The 23,564-nt window shown below is 46.0% G+C and overlaps 1 protein-coding gene across 1 annotated transcript; it reads right to left on the bottom strand.

Moving 5' to 3' along the window:
* Nucleotides 1-258: 258 nt before the first annotated feature.
* LOC119462467 (uncharacterized) lies at nucleotides 259-10,284 on the bottom strand. Its single transcript, XM_037723815.2, has 3 exons — nucleotides 9,683-10,284; nucleotides 2,918-3,083; nucleotides 259-548 (listed from the first exon to the last, which is right to left on the bottom strand). Exons 1-3 carry the CDS (start codon nucleotides 10,280-10,282, stop codon nucleotides 373-375), a joined length of 942 nt encoding a protein of 313 aa, XP_037579743.2. The 5' UTR covers nucleotides 10,283-10,284; the 3' UTR covers nucleotides 259-372.
* Nucleotides 10,285-23,564: the final 13,280 nt, after the last annotated feature.

Consider the following 23,564-nt stretch of genomic DNA (forward strand, 5'->3'; position numbering starts at 1 on the left):
GTGCTTCGCCGCGGACGGCTTCTGCAAACCGCACTCAAGCCTACACACCGCCAATCAATATGTGTGCCAATCTCTGCCGATCAAAATGCAACGGGAGCGCAAAAGAACACGCAACGGCAACGTAGACAAAGCGTCGACGGGGCGCCGCCATTTTCACGGAGGGGGTGCGCAATAAACAAGCTAGGTGCAGTAGCACCACCTCGTCGGTCTTGTCATGTCTAGCGGGATAATGTGAGCGCAAAAAATAAGTATCACTCTTTATTCACGGAAGCACGTTCCCATCACTGCGAATTCTAGTCACCACTGTGCAGACAATTAAATGAAGCACAAGCAGTTGAAAGCTGCGAAGACTGCACGCACGGAATGCATTGTCTAAATGGGAGCTGGAGGCTTCTGCGAGTGCGCGACCAGGACATCACAATTGAGGCTGATGCCGCCGGAGTTTGAGTTGGACGCCTCATGTAGTGCAGTTCTCCAAGTGTTCCAAAAAGGGGCACGTTTTTCGTCCGGCACCCTGGCGTCCAGCTTGAAGAACGGCACGTATGCATCTGCGTGAAAAACACATCTATGTAGTGTACGTACTACTTGACGACATACTCTATTGTAGGATACGTGTAGTATTCGCGGTTACATTATTCTTATCCTGTGGAAGACGAATGCAGTGTGTGAGACCCGTGGCATCAACCTAAATGAGGGGCCAGTAATAAATGAAATATCCCTAGAACACAACAACTCAAAAATGACAGTTTAAGGGATAATTATGTACATTGATTGCGGCTATTTAAGCACTAAGTGTTACAATAAGGTTTGCTCAGACAAAGGCTACGGATGTCATAAAGTTTCACACAGCAACTACTAGGGACAATTATCTGGCGCTGCGATCGTTCAGCCGCCAAGGAAATTATGGGTAGCGCATGGATTTGTCTGGTCTTCGTACTTGCGGATTCTGATGACGGCATCCTGGCTGAGCCAGGATCCGTTACAGAGGTTCTTGGAAATGAACAGAGAACTGTGGAATGCATATGCAATTCTTGCAATTATGTGTTTACACATGAAAAAACGTATCAAGGAAACCCTACTGCTTCGTATGCAGACATTACCCAAACAATACATGAAAATTATGTAGAGTCTGGTTACATCATTTATAAAAGCCACACAATCAATATATTGGATATAGCAAAAGTAATTAATTGCAAAGTAATTGTTTGCCTAATTACTCAATTATTTAGCTAATATAAGTAATGCAAATCAACAGTACAATTACTTGTCATTATTTAATGTATTAGTTATTTAATGATCATATGTTTATTATTTTGGTATCTAAAAATCGAATAATTCAAATTATTTCAATAAATCGGTAATTATTTAGACGCATTCAGCTCTTTATCTTGCGGTGACAACCGCTGTATATAATTGAAACTGGAATACCTCAGGGAAAATCAAGCCGTTATGTTAAACAAAGAGTCATTTGAGCTACATAATTCACAAACAGCAAGACTGACAACAGCAAGAATCAGCGATGCATCGACGAATGTTGGCGGCGGCGCTGCTGACGCATGGGCTGGCATCCAAGTGCCGGACCTTCGCCGCCTCATGGCAATGCATGTGACGTGCCGCCACTGAACACACTACCCCCTTCTAGTAAACTTCAGTTGCGGAATATTATATTAGGTACGCTCGTTAAAATTATGCTCTTTCACTTCATACCTCAAAATATTCATTCCCGCCGGTGTTGTCGTTTGTTTGGATGTGAAATGCTTCACCCAATCCTCAGCTTGCTTGTGTGACATTTGTAAATACGACAGCATTAGTAAATTCGGTACGTAGAGTTCAACCGCTGAAGCTACGTGAACTGTGCTCCTCCAGTATTCGCATTCAAGACTGTAGTTGTGGCTTTTATTAAAAATAACTCCGGATGGGATTATGAGAATGGTTGCTTGCTGGACTAGTTGGTTTATTGGAACTTATGTAACAGCCCGAAAAATTTACGAAGGGACGACGTATTTCTTGCTTTTTTTCCATTCCTGCTGCCGCATCGTATGTCAGTAGAATAAACAGAAGTCAGCGCTCTTCTTACTCTGTCTGTATCGTCGTCCCTTCCTTATTTTTTCGCGCTGTTGCATGAGTTGGATTACGAGAGCTGTCCGAGTTACGAAGGTATCAGACAAATAGTTACAGGCGTTGGCTCAAGCGTGATAATATCGCTAAGGCACTACGGCAATTTCTAAACGAAGACAATTTCGAAGTTTGCATTTAAATACAAAATTAGGATATAGGACAATGTGCTAAAAGACCCGATAGCTTCATAATTAAAAAGAGACTCTTGCCAACAAGACCTTCATTGCGTCACCAAGTGCGACGGCTCTCAGTTCGATAATTGGGCATGCTCGCTGATGCTTGCACTAACGCACCACCCCCTTTCATATTCACTGCCACAAGGCAGAAATGCGACGTAAACCACCGCGGCTACACAAAAGACTTATGTGCTTGTCGGATCATTACCATTACTTTCGAGCGCGCGCTTCCAGCTTCTTCCATCTTTTATTTAATAAAATCAGTTGGCAGCTCCGCGTTCGTGGTTGCATTTTGTTGAGCTTTGGCTGCCACTGGTTCTTTGTTCATGTCAAACACCCAAATTCAAACTTTGTTGCTCGGCCATCTTTCCCTGTTAAGTCCTAGCGCGACCCTATATAGGGTTACGATTACCACACTAATAATTTAGTTGTTTCAATTTATTTTGATTCAAGGAAGTCTGCCAGATTTGTCGATTTTGTGGGGTGTAAAGAAAGCTACTTACCTTGAACAAATAATTCGGCTGAATATGTCAACTTTAGAAGCGCTGGACATATTTTGAATGGCAGGAAGCCTGCATGTAATGGGCTAATGAGATTTCTACATTCACCAATCTAGCGCTCACCGAGACAGATGTCAGCAGTGGGGAACGTCCACGTGCTGGAGTAATTCCGGCACGTGACCAATTCCAGGCCTGCCGCCGTGACGGCGCTTTTCTCCAGGGCAGCAAGCTTCTCTTCGTCCACCGGTTCGTCGAAGCAGTAGCGCTCCGCGAACATCGAGCTCAGGTCCTGTTTACACGGGAGTAAGACAGTGCGGTGATCGCGATTGCAGAAGGCTATGTTATACGTGCTTGTCGAAAGCTCGCACTCCTTCAATGCAATTATTTAGGTTTCTCGTGCTCTTCCTGGCTGTATAGGGTGCATACGTAGGCATATTTTAAAGCTTCACGTCACAATCTGTCCGGCCAGTAATCACTGAAAATATTCACGATTTCGGTCCACTGTGTAATGTTTATTGTCCTGCTAACAAACAAGAACCGCATAACAGTCAGCAACCATGTTTGCTGTTATTAGGTAATAATCCTGTATCCAAAAACCGCTCTTACATCACGACTAGTGTGTAAGAGAAATAGGCTAGCATAATGAGTAGCATTTTAAAAAGCCCGCTGAAAATGTTTTACGACAATTTGAGTTGGGAGCAGTGATTATTATTTTTTTTCAGTCGCGCGCTTTACTATAAGAGCACGAATGGCATATTTTACGGTTTGCTAAAACTCATGTAGATGCCTATATCAATTTCTTTACGACTTGTATTGAGTATATGTCGTGTACATATTTGGTGTAGGTTGTTATGATCGTGTTAAGTTACGTGCTTCTGTGGTTAAATATTGGCAGTTTACATTGCTGTACTTGTTACGTTTTGAGGGATCATGCACAGTTAGTTGACTGGTACACCATAGGCTTTCAATGACTATTCAAGCTTTCAGGCAAGTAAACTAATTTCTTTGGTAGAATATTTAGCTTGGTCATGTTCCTAATACTTTTCATTCCTCTTCTGGAAGGCTGTTGAAAAAATCAATACATGCCGTTCCTTCCATATTAAGGCTTTGATTCGTTAATTTACATGTTACCCTTTTCTGCTCATTGCTAATTTATCTCTGCTGCTTCATCTGTTCATCGTCCATCTTCTTTCATCCCACTGATACTGGCATCATGTAAAGTAGATACCAGTCAAAATGCCAATAAATATTGGTATAGTACACTTCCATTCGCGTCCCAATTGATAATAGATTTTGAGGGGTAGACACACTCTGCTTGATTAATTCTGATGCAAAGGCGTCGAGGCGTTTTTTGGACTATATTTTATTTCTTCAAGTTAGCAATACATCATGTGCTAAAACAAGTGTAAGCTTTTAATTTTCATAGGTTGCTTTAGTGTAGCGTATTTAGGAAATCAAAATGAGAAGCCCTGTTTCAACTACCTGTAGCGCTAATTATATGCATTTATTTACAAAACCCTAACGTTGTTTAGTGATTGTACATTAAAAATATCTCGTTCTTCCGCATAACTCTGTGCTGGTCCTTCCGACACGCCATTTGCGAAAGCAACTTTACTGTTAGAGTGTTGCTCCGTCTGGGCGAGCTTCTTATTTTTCTAACACCCCATCCCTAGTACTGTAACGATCGAGGTTATATATACGAAGATGATTAGATGTTTATCGTGGGTCATACGATTATCTCATAAAATATTATATTTCTTGTATATATGTGCGCTTGTGACTCAAGCAAACATGAAAAATTCATAATTACTCATTATCGCCTTCGGGGCTTCTCTTATCCTGCAGCAATAATCGTGATCTATGTTGCGCGCCTTTCCTTTATTGAACGCGGCGCACCTGGTAATTCCAGGTGCGCGAATGGCATGCGCGTTATTAAGTTGACACCGCATTCTTGTCAGGAAAGTAGCCAGCGCACAGTATGAAGAAAGGAAACGGAAGCAAGGCAGATGACTACTTTTGTTGTGGCACAAGCTAAGCCCCACAGGGCGCTAGCTTTGTGTGAGTGTGCAGTGATATTGCAAAAAAATGCAAAGTACATAATGAGACTGGGTGTTTTTGGTAAATGTGGGTCTATTAGGCTTTGCGATGGTTTTACTACTTTTTTGCCACTTAAGCTTGGAGCAGTGCAATCTTCTGCAGCTCCTTCAAATAATAATAAAAAAATAAGCCAGTTCCACGCTTGTGAAATCTGATGAAACAGCGGAGCTGTGCAAGCATCGGTGGATAGCGTAGTGGGTATAACGCTCACCTTCGGACCGTGAGTACCCGGGATGAAATGCCCGCCTCGCCAAAAAGTTTATACTCTTTTTTTCTTTCTCTCTCTTTCTTCCCTCTCTCTTTCTTTCACGCCCTCTCTCTCTCGCTCTCATTTTCTCTTTCTGTCGCCCATATCAAGTTGTGTTGCAATCGTGTGTACAATGCAACCATGTGGTTCCTATAAATTCACGTTCTGCAAGCGAGGGTGTATAGCACAGTGGTTATGAAGCTCGCCTTCGGACTCGCGTTGGAATCCCAGCCTCGCCAAAAAAGTTCATTTTGTTTTCTCTCGCTCTCTGTCTGTCTGTCTCTCTTTCTCTTTCTGCACCTTCTCTCCTATGCTCTGCTTTCACTACTCATCAACGCTTGGCACGGTTCAACCTCGGCCCTAAACAGATCCACTGTTAAAATTATACAGACATCTTCGCGCATTACCACGAGAAGTCGCGCGTAACCACGAGAAGTACCTGCGGGCGACTTTCGTAGTAAATAGCTGGGTAACGGTTGCGAGCCGTTTTTCAACACTAAAAAATATTTCAAAAAATGGTTTTTCTGTACCAGCGATGCTTTTTTTTTGTCTCTCCAATAAACTGTATTTGAAGACACGTATAAAAAAATGGAATGTGTACCGGCAGAGTTGTTGTAGTGAAAACCTAGAAATGGCTGAACACGCAACGCGATCAACATATCTCAATATACAGTCTTATACATAAATATATATACACGAGCGATGTGTTCTCGTAGACTGCTCGAACCGATAAATGCGTGCACTTAATCGGGCATCCAGAGCACCGGACAGCAATATATGAAGTAAATGGTCGATCCGACTCGATAACGGACACTGTTAGGGCTCGCACAAGTTCTAGAATGTACAACGCTATTCGCATCACGCATGCAATCTGATTACAAAAGGTTTGGTAACAACGCAGACAACAAATTGAATCGACTACCGTAATCGAGAATGTCCAGATAGACGCAGGTGTGTCCTGCGCCGGTCAGTAATGTTTAACATTTGTTAGCTGGTCGAAAGTGGTCACCTGAAAAATATGAACAAGTACACGTGTAATATGCTCGGTCGCCATCTGTAAATCACATGGCTAACACGGTGCCTCACTGGCTATTACGTTCCCGACTTCGTGGATTCGAATATCTGCCACGGTGACCGTAGTCGAACGCGGCCCATTGCAAAAAATCCTTGCGTACTCTTGTTTAAAGCAGGCTAAAAAAGCCGGATGTCCTCTCTGCTCTTACACTGATAAGCGCTGCTTCACTGCAAGTCTTTAAATACCAATAGACAAGTGAAGCAATCAAAGCACACATGAGCGGAGGAACTAAGCAGATCCACCAACATTTAGTGTTGTTCACGCATAACGTCTTCATTAACTCCTAAATGAATCGAATAACAATGCCATTTCCAGGGCAGACATCACGCAAGCAAATGAAAGTCCCCATAATCCTCAAAGACGCTGAACATTTTGCCTATGTTGATACCGCAAATTATCTGTCATAACCAACCATGACCCTGGCAGTTGTTACGGGTACAAAAATGGATATCACAACAACTAGCTCCATACGCACCAAACACCCAGAAGAAGGGGAAGAAGCTGCAATAGCTTTCGCACACGCATCAACCACTGTATCATGTATCGTCACCGACTCCAAACCCGCGTTAATTAATTACACCAAGGGACTTAATCACCTCAAGCATACCGAATTCTTATTGAAACACATCCTACCCGCAGAAGAACTGTTCTACAGATGTGGACGCGAGGCCATGAAGGGGTAATTGGGAACAACGATGCGCGCGACGGTGCCCGAGCAAGTATCCACCGGGAAAGTCACTTGCGTCGCCGATCCCTCTCCGGAAAACAAATTCCCAAAGAGACCCAAACAGAACTACACCCCACAGAACCAGAACGAGATCAGAAAGAACAGTTTCCCAATACGAACAAATGGGGGGAGATCAAATGACTGCTTACGGAGAAATCCTCTAATACTATCGAAATGCTCGCTACAAATGCCCTCCTATTGGCAAAGCATTAAACAAACAACAATCAACTACATGGAGGCTTCTACAAACAAGAGCTTTCCCTACACCACTAACGATGCACCGAATACACCCAGAAGAATACTCATCACACTGTAAGACATGCAATACACCACGTGCAGACCTCCATTCCATTTTATGGGCATGCCCATCAGCTCCAAACAATATCAGACAGCACAAACCACAATGCTAAAATAAAGTCCCTGAGCAGTGGGACACTATTCTTCTCAGCGATTGCCCGGAAGACCAGCTCTGTGCTGTCCGGCTGTCGGAGGACGCCGCTACCGTTCAAGGCCTGGCCTATGTCTGCCGGAAAAGGTAGCTTTATGGGACTAGCCTCCCGGCCCCTCCGCTCCCCTTTCGAACCCAGCAGGGACTTTTCACTAAAGGTGTGTAGAAACTTCTTCCTCGCTCACCTGCTAGCACCAACGTCATGGTCACTTTTTTTCCATTAAAACTCCACGTTTACTCATCGACCAGTCTTCTTGTATGGTCCTTCGCGGGTTTCTAAAAATGGGGCCGTGAAACCCGGGAGCTGTATTAATTAACGACCGAACAGCCCCCAGAAACGACTGACGACGAGGCCACACATGAATTCGCCGGGAAGAGTGGAATCAACGCTACGGACGGCCGTCATCCACCCACCGCAGTCGCCTGCTACAAGGAGGCTGAACTGACCATCAATAGGACACTTATCAGAATGACGGCAAGCCTCATTTTCGACGATATCGACACAATGCTCAGTGAGGCCACAACTGTTCAACTTCATATCATGAGCAGCCAGCTCGACATGCTTCAGGAGATGCTTCGTTTTCTAGATGAAAACATCAAAGTGTTGATTTCTGACGATGAAATGTATGAATAATATACTATTCAGGGAGAATACATGGATAAATTGATTACGGTGGAGTGTAAACTCAGCCTTGCTATTGAGATGAGACGGAGTGTAAACAGTGAAGACGTGTCAGAGATCTCAGGAAGGGGAATGACCATCTTATTACTCTTGTGCCTTGAAGCATTGCGATATATACAACCGGTAAAAGATTGTAAGAGCGAAACTATAAGCCATAGCTACATTGAAGAAGGTAAAAGAAAGAACGGCATAACGACAGAAATCTTCAATGACATGGAAGTACCTACTGAAAACAATATTGTCGTGTTTAAAACCGGCAGTACCATGGTTAAAGACGTGTATGATGGAAACGAAGACAGCTAGCTATCAACTGATATCATCTTGGACTTTAGAGACGTTTCGAAAGCACAATGATGAACAAGAGGTAGGTTCTGTAGCCATAGGGATACCGAATGAACGTTTGTACAGTGAGCAGGGCATGCGAACGGTTCAAACAGCAACATGCGCTTTGACAAGGTATCTGATAAACAGTCCAGGAGTCCACGAAGACCTCATTTTAACCAAAGAATCCCGGTCCCGTCCAGGCAAGGGAAGGCATGCTCATTGTATTGATGACCACGAAAGCGCACGCGTGAACCGAAGCGAAATGAATTCCAGCCAGTACGGGTGCTGCCAACAGGAGGCCCATCGTCACTGCACAATCAACTTAGAAGAACGGCTGACCCCTGCCCTGCCTCCCGCTGTCAGAACTAACAGCTTAACTCTCAAAGAATCCTACGTGGCACAAACAGGCAACGTCCCACAATTAAGACTGCTGCTCCCACAGATATCCAATAAAGCAAGGACAACGATGCATCAGCGTCCGGACATCATCCGCGCAAAATAAAATCAGTTCAAAGACAAAACTAGGTGTCCGTTTCGCCGATTGCTTTCCGACACGGCACATCTTTTGACGACGTTTACACTGCTTCAAAGAACATCAAGCAACGACCACAGAATACTAAACGCCAGCTACTGATATTCAACGTTGAACAAGGTCATGTAACACCACTACGTGTGCACACCAGAAGTGACACAACGAAACAAAGTACAACTGTGCATTCGGTAAGGCAACAAGGACAGGGCACAGATCCTGGTGCACACCGGTCACAAGGCGAATTTAGAGGAGCCAGTGAATAACGACTCCCTTGTGAGGTTTCCTTCACATTATCTGGCTTGCTGGAACATCATGATTGCTTTTATGTGTTGTAACCGGACTGTCTCTTTACCATCAACACGAAAGTAACCCTTCATGGGGCGACGGGGAGTGTGTAGAAACTTCTTCCTCGCTCACCTGCTATCATCATCGTGATCGTCCCAGGTGTTCCATTAAAACGCAATGTTTTCTTATCAACCGCTCTTCCTGTGTGGTCCTTCGCGGGTTTCTACAAAACGTGTTTTATCTTTCCCTTTCCCGACAGTAGCCACAGTTCAAATGTTCGCGCCATTGGTATGCATAATCAATTTACTGCAGCGATAATTATATTAACCGGTCTATTTCTTTCAGAACAAGCTCTGTTGTGTTACAATACCTGTCTAAAATTGGCAAAACACTACTTTCGCGGATAAGTGGAGGAATGTTACCATTCTAAGCAGACGCGATCGTTTTGTCGGAGTTCGGAAAATGACTTACCGGCATGTGGGATTGCCACTCTTCCTTTTGGTATATTCGGTGCCAGACGTCTGTGATACCAGTCCTCGTAAAGTAGACAACGAGGCATTCTCCGCCATCCTTGAGCAGTCGACTGATGTTGCGGTAGGCTTTGTGCAAGTCCCAAACGTAGTGAAAAGTCAGGAAAGAGAAGACGCGGTCGAAGAGCCCGTATTTGTCGACGATGAATTGAACATCTCCGTTCTCTATGTCCAAGACCTCGAAACAAACTTTAGGCTCCATGTGGTGGTTTTGGGCGTATACAATCATGTCTTCGGATATATCCGTGGAGATGACACGAGCGAAGGGCCGCAGACGTGGTAGCAGCTTCTCTGCGAGAAAGTTACCTGGTCCGCAACCGACGTCGAGGTATTGGTCGTCATCGCTTGTGGGCCTTCGGAATTGCACATGATTTAAGGCTGCCAGGTTCTCGCTGTAGGAAAATTGCTTCAACCATGTAAAAGATTCTGGGTCAAGGTCCGACGTTGTTTGCTTTAGTTGTTTCTGCATACCATTCGACATGACGGCTGAATCATCCATGCCTTGTGCACTCCTTGTATTTCCAGAGTATGCCCTGCGCATCTGCATTAGGACAATATCGCAATATTACACATGGAATATAAGCAACTAATGTAAGATCACATGAAAATTACAGACGCACTTTTCTTTAAATATTGCGGTCCATCAACTACCGTAAAAATGAACGCTGGCCCCGTCTGCTAATGACCTGCCTAACGAAGGGGAAAATATGTTTTGTCAGTTATCATTCGTTTTATGCATGCCGCATGTCACCCCATCGGGTAATATTAAAAAAGTTTCGCCATTTAGGTAAACTTCATATAATATTTAGGCGTTTCAGACCATATAATTCATAATCTCTTGCATCCCATCGCCGTATATTCTGGAACAATAGGCAATTTAAAACGAAGGATTCTTCACTAGCATACTCGGGTTCGGCGCTGCTGCTGCTGCGTTGGTCGGTGTTTCGGAATATATATGTTTGCACACGTAGTGTAATGCAATTTATGTTCGTGTGCCCTTAACTTGCGTCAATTTTGCGATACGATATTATCACGAAATTTATGCGCACGCGAAAATGTCAATGATGACATAATCACGCGACACTGAAAACTATATATATATATATATATATATATATATATATATATATTTGGCCAGCTTGTTGTGCTGGCTTTACCCCATTAAGTGCGCGAATTGAATTTTCATAGCTGAGTACGCCTACGCAATGCCAGAAACCCTACTCAGCGTCATTATAAAAGTAAACAAAAAATAAAGGTTGAGTGTGGAGGCACGCCAATATATATTGGCGTGCACATTCCTGCGCCGCAGAGCGCCTGACTGAAACAACAACAACAACAACAAAAATATTCGGGCAGCTTCTAAAATCAGAACACAATAGGTGCAGCTCCGCAAACACAAATAATCCCTCTCGTTTTCTAGAAACCTGCTTTCCAACTCACCTTGCACTTAGAGCAATTTTGAATTTTGGGGGGCCGTAAACTATTAGGTCAACCCACACCTTGTTTGAATACAACTATTTGCTTCCAAATGACGGCATGAATCATTTACGAGTCACGGCTGACGAAAAGATTTATTGAGACCCAAATCAAATGGTTCCCCGCGCACCTCGGGGAGCTTGGCACCACCAAAAACAACAGCCGCGACAACAACGACAACAACAATACCAATGGCCGAAGAAACACCGGCATCCCGCCCAACCACAACGAGCGCGCCCATCTCGTCGCGAGGCAGCTTACCCGCCGCCCCACCAACACAACCCAAATCGCGGAGGACGGAGCTGGGGGCCACGGGGACGCCGACCGCGATATCGAGGAGTTTCCGGCCTCGTACCGAGAGGTTCTTGGTCACTACAAGAAAGAACGTAAGAAATATCCACAACCCCACGGGCGGCTGGACAGGTCCCAGGCAGTCGACCTGAGGCAGTTGCAGACAGGCACTTTCACCAACCACCTGCACCACCTGTATCCCGCGTGACACCCATCGCCCGGCTGCCCCTGGTGCGAGCACGAACGGGCTGATATGGCCCATATGCTTTGGGAATGTCAACGCCCTGAGCAAGAAGCACCGTGAGGAAGGCAGAAGACAACAGCAGGACCCTCTGAAGGCGGGCGCCTCACTGAGAGATGGCAAGCCGCCCTCCTCAGTGAGGCACCCGAGGACCAGGAGTGGGCCGTCCAATGGGCCAGGGCTGTTGCCGAAGATCTCGGAAGATTTTTCTCCGGCGATGGACCCCTGGCAGCCTAGCCCCGGGCACCAACAGCCATAACCGTTGGACATATAAAGTTTATTCCTATCCTATCCTTATTGAGACCCTCTGTGACAGTGGCTGATGGACTCTTGAAGTTTCTTACGCAGCTTACTAAGGCGAAGCTTTCTTTGCGAACACCCCTGTGCCTATCGCTAACCGTGGTTGCTGCCTGCTGCTGTTGCTCGTGCGTTCTCGCCGGATAGTTCACACTCGGCTACGGTACGGCGATGCTACCTAGGAGCACTATACTTCGCCCACAGCTGTGAAAGGCAGAGGTGGGAAACTGGCCTGCGCATGAGGGTAGTTAACCGCCAGTGGAGAGGCGAGGGGGCCGCGATGAGACGGGAGCGAGGGTACCGGAAGAGATGGCCTCACGTAGCACATGCGTTGCGCCGCCTGGAAACCACGTGGACGTTCGCAACTGCACCTCCAAGGGGAGCTCGGGTAGACCAAACAAATGGAGCACAAAGCCAGCTTGCCTCTTTCAACCCGTATAATGCTGGTAAAGTTCAATGATTAATTGCACTGCAGAGGTCCTCGTTCGGGGAATCCTTGAGCCAGATCAGAAGGTGCGCGTGAAGACTGCCTCGCAAGGTTCGCTGCATATTGTCGCGATTCAACGCGAACAAGAGACAACAACGGCGGAGCAAGACGGCAGCGGAACAGCCTGTTCAAAAAGACCACCAGAACAACAGACGTCTTCTTCGTCTTCAAGTTCCCCCGGTCCCACTACACGGAGCACGTTAAAGCACATATCGTCATCGTAGTCTAAATTTCTACATAGAGCACGCGTCAATATAGATTTCAACAGCGCACGTCGGATCTGTTGCATCTTTAATCGGTCTTGCCGATGCCCTAATTGGGCAAATGAGCTCCAGCCTTTAAAAGTCACGGTTTTTAAAGCGTAGTTTTCATTGCTTCTTCCGTGGACGTTTGCACTGCTGCTGCTGCTATTTTATTGCAGGCCTCATCGGTGGGTGATCCGGAGCGTGTGTATACATGGCAGGAGCGTGGCAGAGAGTAACGTCGACGCGAGAAGCTCGTTTGGACCTTCCCATGATGTTGCATGTGCACAACGCCCTCTGAAGCTCCCTGGGGATCGCCACATTAGCCTCTTGACAGCTGTAATTATCCGTGACCCCCTCGAAAGCATTCGAGAAACTCCAGCGCTTACCGTTCGACTAACGGGCAAGTCCAGAGTAGACGCAGATAGAAGCGGGAGATGAGATAGACGACGTCAACGACCTTTCGGTAGAGCGGGGGCCTCAATGCCCTCTGACGCGCCGTTAGGGACGCCGAAATGCCTTCTGAAGCTCCGTGGGGGACGCAACCATGCCTTCTGAACGACGTAATTAGGTCTTACCCCCCGCGAAAGCATTTAAGGCGCTGCCACACTTGGCTCTGTGCTCACGTGCAACATGAACGACAGTCCAGGGAGGATGTAGGAATAATGTTAGAGAGGGAACAGAGAGAGAGGGGAGGCAGGAAATGGGTAAATTGGATCCGTACCGACGCAGTCAGGAAACGACTGATTAACCTTACCCCTCTGCGCTCATGGCAGTTCAAATAACGGGGCATGGGAGAAAGAAAATGCGTCGCAAGAAAGTATTGCTCATTTGGGCTCTTTTCAGTAAAAGAATAAGTGAATGAATGACACGTCTTTCCGTGTTCTGTGTACTACGTGGACAAACACAAGTGATGCAAGCAAGGTAACATTTCACATCACATCACGACTGTCGTATGCGGTCAACATCACCGCTAAATACCGTCAATGTACGCAAACAGCATAGAAAGCTTCGCTTACATCGATTCCCACAGTGCAAGGGATGTGTATATTTCTTATATTTTTTTTTCACAAGCACGAATGCACAGCTTTTCAAAAGCACCTAGATGCATAGTTACGGAAGAGTTGTACTTGTCTGCCTCAGCAGTTCGGCATTGTGTGCGCTTCAAAGGGGTCCTCATATTGGACAAATTTTGCCTTTCTCTTCATTCGGTCTAAACGTTGTTGCTTATTTTAGGATACATCCTCCTGCATGCACGTATGGCTGCAAAGTATAGAGTGGGCCAGAGGTTATTTATTCCATTACAGCGCTGATAAAAATAATATTGCTGTATTTGTCACGCACAGCGCACTAAGTAAACCAAATACAGTGTTACTACATATTTGATAAACAGCTGATGTTGTGGTTTTGAAAATGTTGTTTTACGGAAAGGTCTAGGCTATAACGGCATTCCAGGGGCACACCCATATTTATAAAGCTGTAATTGAAAGGCTGCTGCATCAACCTTACTTGAAACCTGATATACCTTCTAAAATAAGTGAGACGGGTTTCAACGAAGGTATTCGAAAAAACACTTTTAGAAGCACCTAATATAAACGGACACTTAAAGAGCGCATTGTTTACTTTCCTTATTAAATCACAACACAGCGTTTCCTCTCAGCTGATTAGCCCATCTAGATACCCCTCGCTCTTGCCTCTCTGCACATGCGCTGCAAATAAATTACGCCTGCTTTCTTCCTGAAATGAATTAGTTGGAAGTGCACGCCTGTCCATGTCATCGCTATGCTGTGTAGTTATTGCTGAACCACAATTAATGGTAACATGCACTGTAGTAAAGACGAATGCCCGGCGCTGCAGCCACATCGCCAGTCATCCGGGAAGCGCGAGCTAGAGATTACCTGAGCTGCTCTGGTTGAGACACGCTGCGAACGCTGCTCGCTGCTCTCTTGTCCTGTGTTCGCATTAGATTTTGGTGAAGGTGTTGCGAACCTTCGACTACCCTCGACACCATTCTTCCGTACAGACCCGATTCATCCGAATGTACACCCATCTCTGAAGTTGCCCGCCGCGCCGAGGAATGCCGTAAACACGCCCGTTTCTTTACAGCCGTCGACCAATGGCAACAAAAATGTCGACGTGACGATGATCACCCGCATTGTCACTTTCTTCCGGACTCCCTTGTGTGGCTTTGGGTTCCTGCCGCTCCTGCTGGCCTCTCATCCAAGCTCGTATCCAAATATCAAGGACCCTACCGTGTTGTAGCGCAGACATCGCCTGTAAACTATATTGTCGAGCCTGTCACGCCACCTACGGACCACCGCTGTCGTGGTCGTGAAACCGTCCGCGTACAACGCCTGAAGCCGTATTAAGACCCCATGATTCTATGTTCACCATGAGTTGCCAGGATGGCTCCTTTAGCGATGGGGGGTGATTGTAGTGAAGACGAATGCCCGGCGCTGCAGCCACATCGCAAGTCATCCGGGAAGCGCCAGCTAGAAATTGCCTGAGCTGCTCTGGTTGAGACACGCTGCGAACGCTGCCCTCTGCTCTCTTGTCCTGTGTTCGCATTAGAGCACCAACTAGTACAACAACGTGTTTTGTAAGCCTTTCAGCCGAAACGGATCTGATAGCAATGCCCTGCTTACTGATCCTTTCTTTTTCAGCTTTAAGCTTCCCGCTTATGGTAACCTTTCTATGTTTGCATACGACAAACGTTCCCCAGCACGCCAAAGCAACGGGGCCTAGAACAGGCTGGACGCGTTAATAAGGTGGACGACTGGTAACATGACGACTGGTTAATAAGGTGGACGAACCTGGTAACATGGCTTCCGCGTTTGCTAAAAAGATTGGAGTGTTGTGTTGCTTACGCGAGTTTTCGCTCGGGAGGGATTCATGGTCCTCAACAACCGTCTCTGATTTGGCGCCTGTGCAATGTCACGTTGTGACACGTGCCAGCACCAAAAGACAGGGGGCCTCGGATAGCGCGGGAGAGATGCCGCGATACATTTTCAGAGATTGTGGGCTTCCTGCAGCATGCGGCGAACTAATGGTTGGCATGCATGTTCATAGAGGAGTTATCTAGAGGTTTTCTTACCTTGTTCAAGAGGAGTTGCAGTGCTTTCTAACGTGCGTGGCACAACCAAGCTTGTTGCGCACTTCTGAGCGTCATGTTTCGACGGGTAAATTGACTGCAGTTCGCGATCACCGACTAACTGGTGCAAATTACGAGTTAGAATGTCACAAATGAATCAATGCCGTTTATTTATTGTCGTGATCATTACGGAAGACGTGCCACTACAATGCTGCGAACGTGACAATAGGATGATCTGGCAGTTGAGCTTCACTGAGGCAGCGTGCGCAGACTACGGGGATCAACGTGCTGCATCGCAATTAGATGACAAGTAACGACGGAAGCGGACACGCAGTGCTGGAAATTCTTACTAATGCAGGAAATTGCTGTAACTTCGTAGCCTATAGTGGTGCTCTCCCAATACAGAAGCAGCAATTTGCTCCATGACACCTCTCTGCGTTTTTCGGACGCTTTGCAGCAGGAAGGCTGAAGTTATATAGCTTCGGTTACCAGAATAATGATTCGTTTCTGCGCCAAAACTGCAAATTTGTTCGTGTTACGTTTCCAGGAGTACATTTAGAAGTTCTTCCGAGAACGAAATAGTCATTGGTTCACTATGGCGGTGGGGTGCATATATAGAGATGGTGGGGAGCCCAAAGTAGCAAACTAGAAATTCGGAATCAATGAAATGGCTCTGAAGGCAATATTAAACTGGCGCCAATTTATTGGTCACTCTTTTCTAGTTCAGATGCTCTAAATGACAACTTAAAGTGGACATAGAACAGATATTCTACTTCCGTTGCAAACTGCTCCGTGGATGTGAATGCAGATGACAATGTTCGCCACAACAACGAGGCACACAAAACAGTCGAAGTAACCATCAGTTAAATGCACTGCAAACTCAAAGAAGTATACGAGGCCACAATCGAAGCGTGTAACAGTAACAATACCCTCTGATGCCAGCGACGGAAGTAAGTAGCGTTTTTGGTATCGAGGCATACATTTAAGTCTGCTTCATTATTCCTTCCCATAACCAAGGCACTGCATAATACGAGGCCACTAAAAATAAGTAAAGACTGAATTATGGGCTTCTCAAAAGCATTTTATTCTATTTGCTAGCAGGAAGTACACAATATATTTGAAAAAAAAAATGAAATCGGCATTGCAGGGCTGCATGTAGAAATGGCGACAAATTTTGTTATATCATTAGAAAAGATATGTTCAGATGCGTGTTATTTTAACGCACAGAAAACGTCGCTTTGAGATTTCATACTTCAGAAGGCAATCAGTTTTTGTTAACGCACAGTTAACCAGCCGCTTCCCATCTTGCTACTAATGGCATTCCACTGATGCACCACGAAGGTTCGAGCCATTTTTTTTCTTTTGCGCTGATGCTGTGGCTGAACGACCAATCCATGGTGCTTACACAATACACATATATGCGTATATTGTCACGCACAGGTCAAGAAGACAGGACTGGCGAGACGAGAGAGACGACGAAACTGAATTAAAGGCAGACGTAGGCACTGCCCACTACGTTTTTCATAATATATATATATATATATATATATATATATATATAATTACGACCATGTAAGCAGCACAGGCAATGAATTAAAGAACGTGTAACGGTAGTTAACGGTGCTTGAAAGAAAAAAAATGTCACAGTTTCGCCCTAAGGGCGAAGCAATGCATGCGATAGCAACACAGCATTGTCATACGAAGTAAGGTGAGTGGCTTTGGTAGCAATATGAACTGTAGTAAACATGAGCTGATTAAGTAAGCAGGTGTGCTGCGGCGTAAGTAGACCGACATGAAGAGAGACTCGATGACCACGAGAAGGCGCGTGTGAAACGGTGGTGTTGATGAGAAGCGCTTCCCGGGGGTAGCGCGTGCGAAGGGACACACCTGTAGAGCTGCACTGCCGATCCGGGTAGCATTGCATGCGTAGCGTGCGTTGGAAAATGTGGCCCGACTATTACTAACTGAATGAACAAGCGTAATGTGAGCGCGCACAAGCAAACATGAACAGATCACACTGAATGACTGCAGACAACGACTGTCAAAACGCTGGCAGCAAGCGCATACGCCGCAGCGGGAGAAGGTACTACGTGCGGTCTATCGCTTCAACGGAAACTGAGCGGCGAATGCAGCGTGCATAGAAAGGTCAAATCCGTGTGGAGATAAGAGACGGTGCGGGCGAGCGACGAGCGCGATTGTTGGCAGAGTAGAAGTGCCCCCCCCCTCCCCCTCTTCCTCCGGCGCTGGCTTCCCGCTTCCTTGCTTGCGCGTGGGAGATTGAGTGGAAAATTCCCCTTCGCCGGGTTGCAAGATAGGCCTTTGGTGCCGGAGCGCAGCGTCGCCCCGCCTCCCTCCGCGTCCCCCGCACGCTTCCGCTCGGGCATACGGCGCGCGGCGAATATTTTATCTATACGGAATCTCACGGCGACGGCGACGCCGACGGCAGAAATCCGGTTGAAGTGTCCATATAATTGCTATCGCAATAAAATGTATAAATTAACGAGGAAAACGGAAAACGAAATTGGACAGAAAATTAACTTCTGGCTGGTAGCAGACGCTTATTGCTGATTTTATTATCCCCCTCAGAAAAAAAATTATAATTTGAAGCCACTCATTTGGAATATAAATGGCCGGCCATGAAAGCGGTGAAACAGCACTATGTGCAGAGCAATAAAGCCATCAATTCAGATAAGCAAGTTGTCAAACAGTATGGCATATGACCACCCGCTGGAACAAATTTTCTGGAGCTAGGAAATAACGGCACAGGTTTCAGTTGTACCTGCAGGTTATTTGTACATGACGTACGTGTATCACGTTATGTTCATGTAGGTGCAGCAGGAGTTTCTAGTCACATAATTAACTTGGTTTGACCAAATTGTGTTTCGTAAACAAAGGTTTAGTTGACAGTTCTTTGGGTTCACCATAATGCTTATCAAAATCCTCAGCACTTTATTTTGCAATACCTACAATTTGTTACGATTCGTATTTTTTGTAATGCGCCAGACTAGTGTGAAATAAGATAAACGTGAGTAAGTTTGTATAGTATATCGCATTCTTTAGCTGCAGAGGAATATATTCGACAATCTGAATAGAAAACCAGTTGTTCTGCTTAATTCTGAGGTTAGTTTGTTTATGGGTGCATTCCACCACATGCAGGGTACTTTCTTCAAACCACACCTGAACTTTTTAACCTTTTACGCGTTCTATGACGGTGTCCTGTGAAACATCAAGACAAGTTCAATGTCACATGGTTTATTAGTGGGTTTACACAAGACATAGTAAGCTTTTTTTAGGTTTAATGGTAATTTATTTGCATGAAGCGAACTATGAAGCTGCATTAGGTAGCCGTTTATTGTGTTCTAGAGGTCAGTAAGTGGATGCGTAAAAAACATAATGGTGTCATTGGTGTACATGACTAACTTTGGTGAGTTTGGGATAACAAAAATGTCGTTTACGTAGAGTATAAAGAACAAGGGCCTAGAATCGACCCCTGAGACACTCCTTGTTTTAGCATAGTAGTTGGGGATATAACATCACCAATTTTCATACTGTTTTCTGTTAGAAAGATAATTTTAGAAGATGTAAAATAACACCGCGAATGATGCAATTATGAAGTTTAAATAATAAAATGTCATGATTCACACAATCAAACGGTTTTCTAAGATCAATGAACAGACCAACGGTGTAAAGCCTATTTTCAATGCCATTCAGTATTTTTTCTTTAACATGTAATAAAGCTAGTTCATTGGTTTTCCTTTTCTGAAAACCGTACTGTGTGTCATCTATTACGTGGTGTTTAGTTATGAAATTAACGAGACGCGCGTTAATGACATGTTCAAGGACTTTAGATAGCACGGGCCACACCGAAATTGGCCTGTAATTAACTCTGTGCTCTTAATTCGTAAAGGCCATCTGAAGCAGTTTTTTCGCGGTCGCGTTCATCTACATCAATTTGCCAGTAACCGCTCTTTAGATCGAGAGATCAAAAATACTTAGCTCGCCGAAACCTCTCTAAAGAGTCATCGATACGTGGTATTGGGTACATGGCCTTCTACCTAAATTGGTGAGGCGTCGATAATCAACCTAGAAACGAACCGTTCCGTCTTTTTTCTTGACCACGACGACCAAGGAAGACCACGGACTGTGCGAAGGCTGAATGACACCATCATCTAGCATCTCCTTGACTTGGGCTTAAATTGCCTCACGTTATTTGGGCGAGACAAGATAAGACTGTTGTTTGATGGGGCATGCGTCGTCGTATGTCGTTATTCGGTGCTTCGTGATTGGCGTTTGGCCCAAATTAGTAGACCGAGCGAAGCACGCGCGGAATTCGTTCAAAATTTCGTGCAACGCTATTTTGGTCGTCCATAAGCTCAGTTGGCATCGATGTCTCTGAGTGAACCGTCGTCCGTGTCCACTTCGGAAGCAAAACACTCGACGATGTCCGTCGATGGTTCGGCGTGGGCGACGGCAGTGCCACGAAAAATGTGCCGATGCTCAAAAGTAAAGTTCGTAACGAGGACCGCTGTCTGGCTATGACGAAGTTCCGCAAGGCTGCGCGCTACACAAATACCTTGGGTCAGCAGCATAGAAATGGTGCCTTCTACAATGGCTTCACCGTCTTGTAGCTTGTCGGACTTAACCGGAACCATAACACTTGTACGGGGTGGTATCGTGATGCTGTCGTCCGAAACGCGAAGTGCTGACCTGTGTTCAATGGCGTCGGTCTGTGTTGTTGCCGCCCTTTGTGTCGAGAAAGTGATGCAGCGCTCGCGGAGGTCAATAATGGCGCCATATTCCCGGAGAAAGTCCATCCTCAGAATTAAATCGTGGGAACATTCGCGTAGAACCAGACAAGTGGCGAGAAAAGCAGCACCGCGAATTGCTACTCTGGCGGTGCATAAGCCAAGCGGTGTGACGACGTGGCCACCTGCCGTACGAACTGGTGCCCCCTTTCCAGGGCAACGTAACTTTTTTCAGAACGCTCGGCAGTTTGCCACTAAGAATAGAGTAATCGGCGCCAGTATCTACAAGTGCACTCATTTTTCTGCCGTCGATCAACACAGGTGAAATCCGATGTCCAATGAAATCTTGGTCGCGGGAACTGGTTCTGGCGTCATCGTGTTTTCGTTGTTCTGCGGTCGTCAGGATGATACGAGGTCTTCAGCGCATCGAGTATCAGCGGCCCCGCCTCGGAAGGTCGCTTACGTCAGTTTTCCAGGCGTGGACTTGGTGATCTCCCTTGCGTCGTCCTCGAGGTGGTACCACGAGCAGGGAAATGTCGCCGCGGTGAGGGTGAGCGTGACTGCCGCTGCGATGTGCCCGGCCTGCGCTGCTGGTCGAGGAATTATGCGATGTCGGGAGGCCTTTGGCTGAACCTAGGTCGAGGCGAATTGATAGAAAAACCCCGCACTCCGAGTCGTCGGTATGGGCACTCCCGATACACTTGACCCGCTTCGCCGCAGTGGTAGCACACCGGTCGTCGATCGGGTGCTCGCCAAACCTCTGATTTACTCGCGGGTGTTCAGCGGTCGTTGAAGTACGGTAGCGGAGTTGTCGTAGCGGCTTGCGCCGCTTGCAACGCGTCCGGCGACGCAACATAAGTAGGTGCGAAAGCTTGGGCGGGGCTCCACAATGCTTCAAACATTGTGTACCATAAGTGCTTATCATAAGTGCTTACCATAAGTGCTTGTATCATAAGTTCTTTTAACAGGAGTCGTCGACTATGAGACCTGCTTATGTATAATATACGCATGAAATATTTCTGTATTTGTACCAATAAATTCTCATTCTTATTCTAACGCATATTATTTTTCGAATGCTTGAAACTGGAATCTTAACCTCCGATCTTAACCTTGCCCGCATATGCGCAATACACAAAAGTTGTGCCATCAGTGACATATTGCCACATGGAGTGGCACAGCAAAGGGGTATACGCGTAAGTCTTGCGCCGGGTCTCTCTTGGTAGCGGTGATGCTTCACTGCTGGAAAGAGATGCCTGTAGTGCCTGCTGTACTTTGTTGCGCACGACGCTGGCGAGGGAGCTGACTTGAGGTGGCGAGGCACCGTGGTGCTTCTGCAGCTCGTCGTGAACCACGGAGCGAATCAGCTCGCAAAGAAAGGCGACGTCGCACCCGAAGCCTACCAGCGTATCCGGAGTGCAGGCGGCATTGACTTGCCGGTTGTACATGTTCGACCGTTGCTGAAGCATCTGCTCCATCGCGGTGGCTTCCGTGAGGAACTCCGCAACAGTCTTGGACGTATTCCGAACAAGACCGCCAAGGACCTGCTCCTTTACGCCTCTTATCAGATGACGCACCTTCTTCTCATCCGACATGCTCGGATCGGCACGCTGAAAGAGACGCGTCATGTCCTCCACGTACATCGTGACACTCTCGTTGGGCATTTGAACGCGTGATTGAAGGGATCGCTCCGCGTTTTCCCGGAGATCGGGGCTGGAGTAAGTCTCCAGTAGCTTGCGCTGGAACTCAGGCCAGGATGACAGGGCACTTTCGCGAGCACTATCATGGAGGCTGAAAAAGACGTGCCTGAGTTTGGCGTTGTTGTCCCACTCGTTAAACGCAGCCACGCGCACGAACTCCGCCAGTCAGTCTTCCACGTTTTTAAATGTGTCGCCATGAAAAGCCTTCGGCACATGGGGGTTCAGCACCGTTAGGTAAGTCGGTGTCACCGTTTCCGTAGAATTCGCAGTGGTCCCCGTCATCACTTGTTCCTAGAGGTTTCCAAATTCTGGGGCGAGGCCTCGGATTTGCCGGCTTCTGCGGTGAACTGGAGTCAGCTCCAATTGTGGGGCGAGGTTCTTGCTGCATAACTTGAGCGTATCCAGCACCTCCACCAAACTGTCGCGTATACCCTGCTGTAGAATACACGCTGAATGAGGATCCAGGCGTTTGCACTTTACCAAGCGTAAGCGTCGACGCGCGATGCCGAGACGAACCTGGTTCTCTTCTTCAGTCCCTTTGCTGTGCCATTCCATGCGGCAATATGTCACTGATGGCACCACTTTTGTGTATTGTGCATATGCGGCCAAGGTTAAGATCGGAGGTTAAGATTCCAGTTTCAAGCATTCGAAAAATAATATGCTTTAGAACCAGAATGAGAATTTATTGGTACAAATACAGAAATATTACATTGCTATATTATACATAAGCAGGTCTCATAGTCGACGACTCCTGTTAAAAGAACTTATGATACAAGCACTTATGGTAAGCACTTATGATAAGTACTTATGGTATACAATTTTTGAAGCAACAGTAGCACAGCTGAGAAATATAAGTAAAACATTTATAGCATATAAGTAATAACAACGCATGTTAACAGCATAACAGTGCAAAAAAAAAACAGAGTAGAATTATACAGAAATGACAATATCAGTAAGTATGTAATATAGGTGATGTTAGTTCTCTTTTAGATTGGAATAAACATCTTGTATTTTTGATTATAGATGGTAGAGTATTCTAAAGAGATATCGAGGAAAATCCCGCAGCCTGTTTACCGTAGTTAGTATGCATTTTAGGTAGAAGGAAATTGCTATTGTATGCAAATATAGTGTTACTATGAGCTATCACGTCAGGAGCTGAGAAGCAGATTGATGGTAGTTCCTTAGTCATATACTTGCAAAATAAAATACCAAGGTTATATTTGGTGACTTCTGAAATGGTTAGGATGTTGATTTCA

The sequence above is a fragment of the Dermacentor silvarum genome, chromosome 8 (assembly GCF_013339745.2).
Source record: "Dermacentor silvarum isolate Dsil-2018 chromosome 8, BIME_Dsil_1.4, whole genome shotgun sequence".
NCBI classification, from domain to species: Eukaryota; Metazoa; Arthropoda; class Arachnida; order Ixodida; family Ixodidae; genus Dermacentor; species Dermacentor silvarum.

Bases quoted from the DNA above. Each gene is read 5' to 3' on its own strand.
- LOC119462467 (XM_037723815.2), bottom strand. From the start codon at position 10,282: ATGCGCAGGGCATACTCTGGAAATACAAGGAGTGCACAAGGCATGGAT. The intron at 3,084-9,682 runs GTAAGTCATTTT...CCGTGTAAACAG, and splicing joins AGTGGCAATCCCACATGCCG to GACCTGAGCTCGATGTTCGC. The intron at 549-2,917 runs GTGAGCGCTAGA...TTTTTCACGCAG, and splicing joins CACTGCTGACATCTGTCTCG to ATGCATACGTGCCGTTCTTC.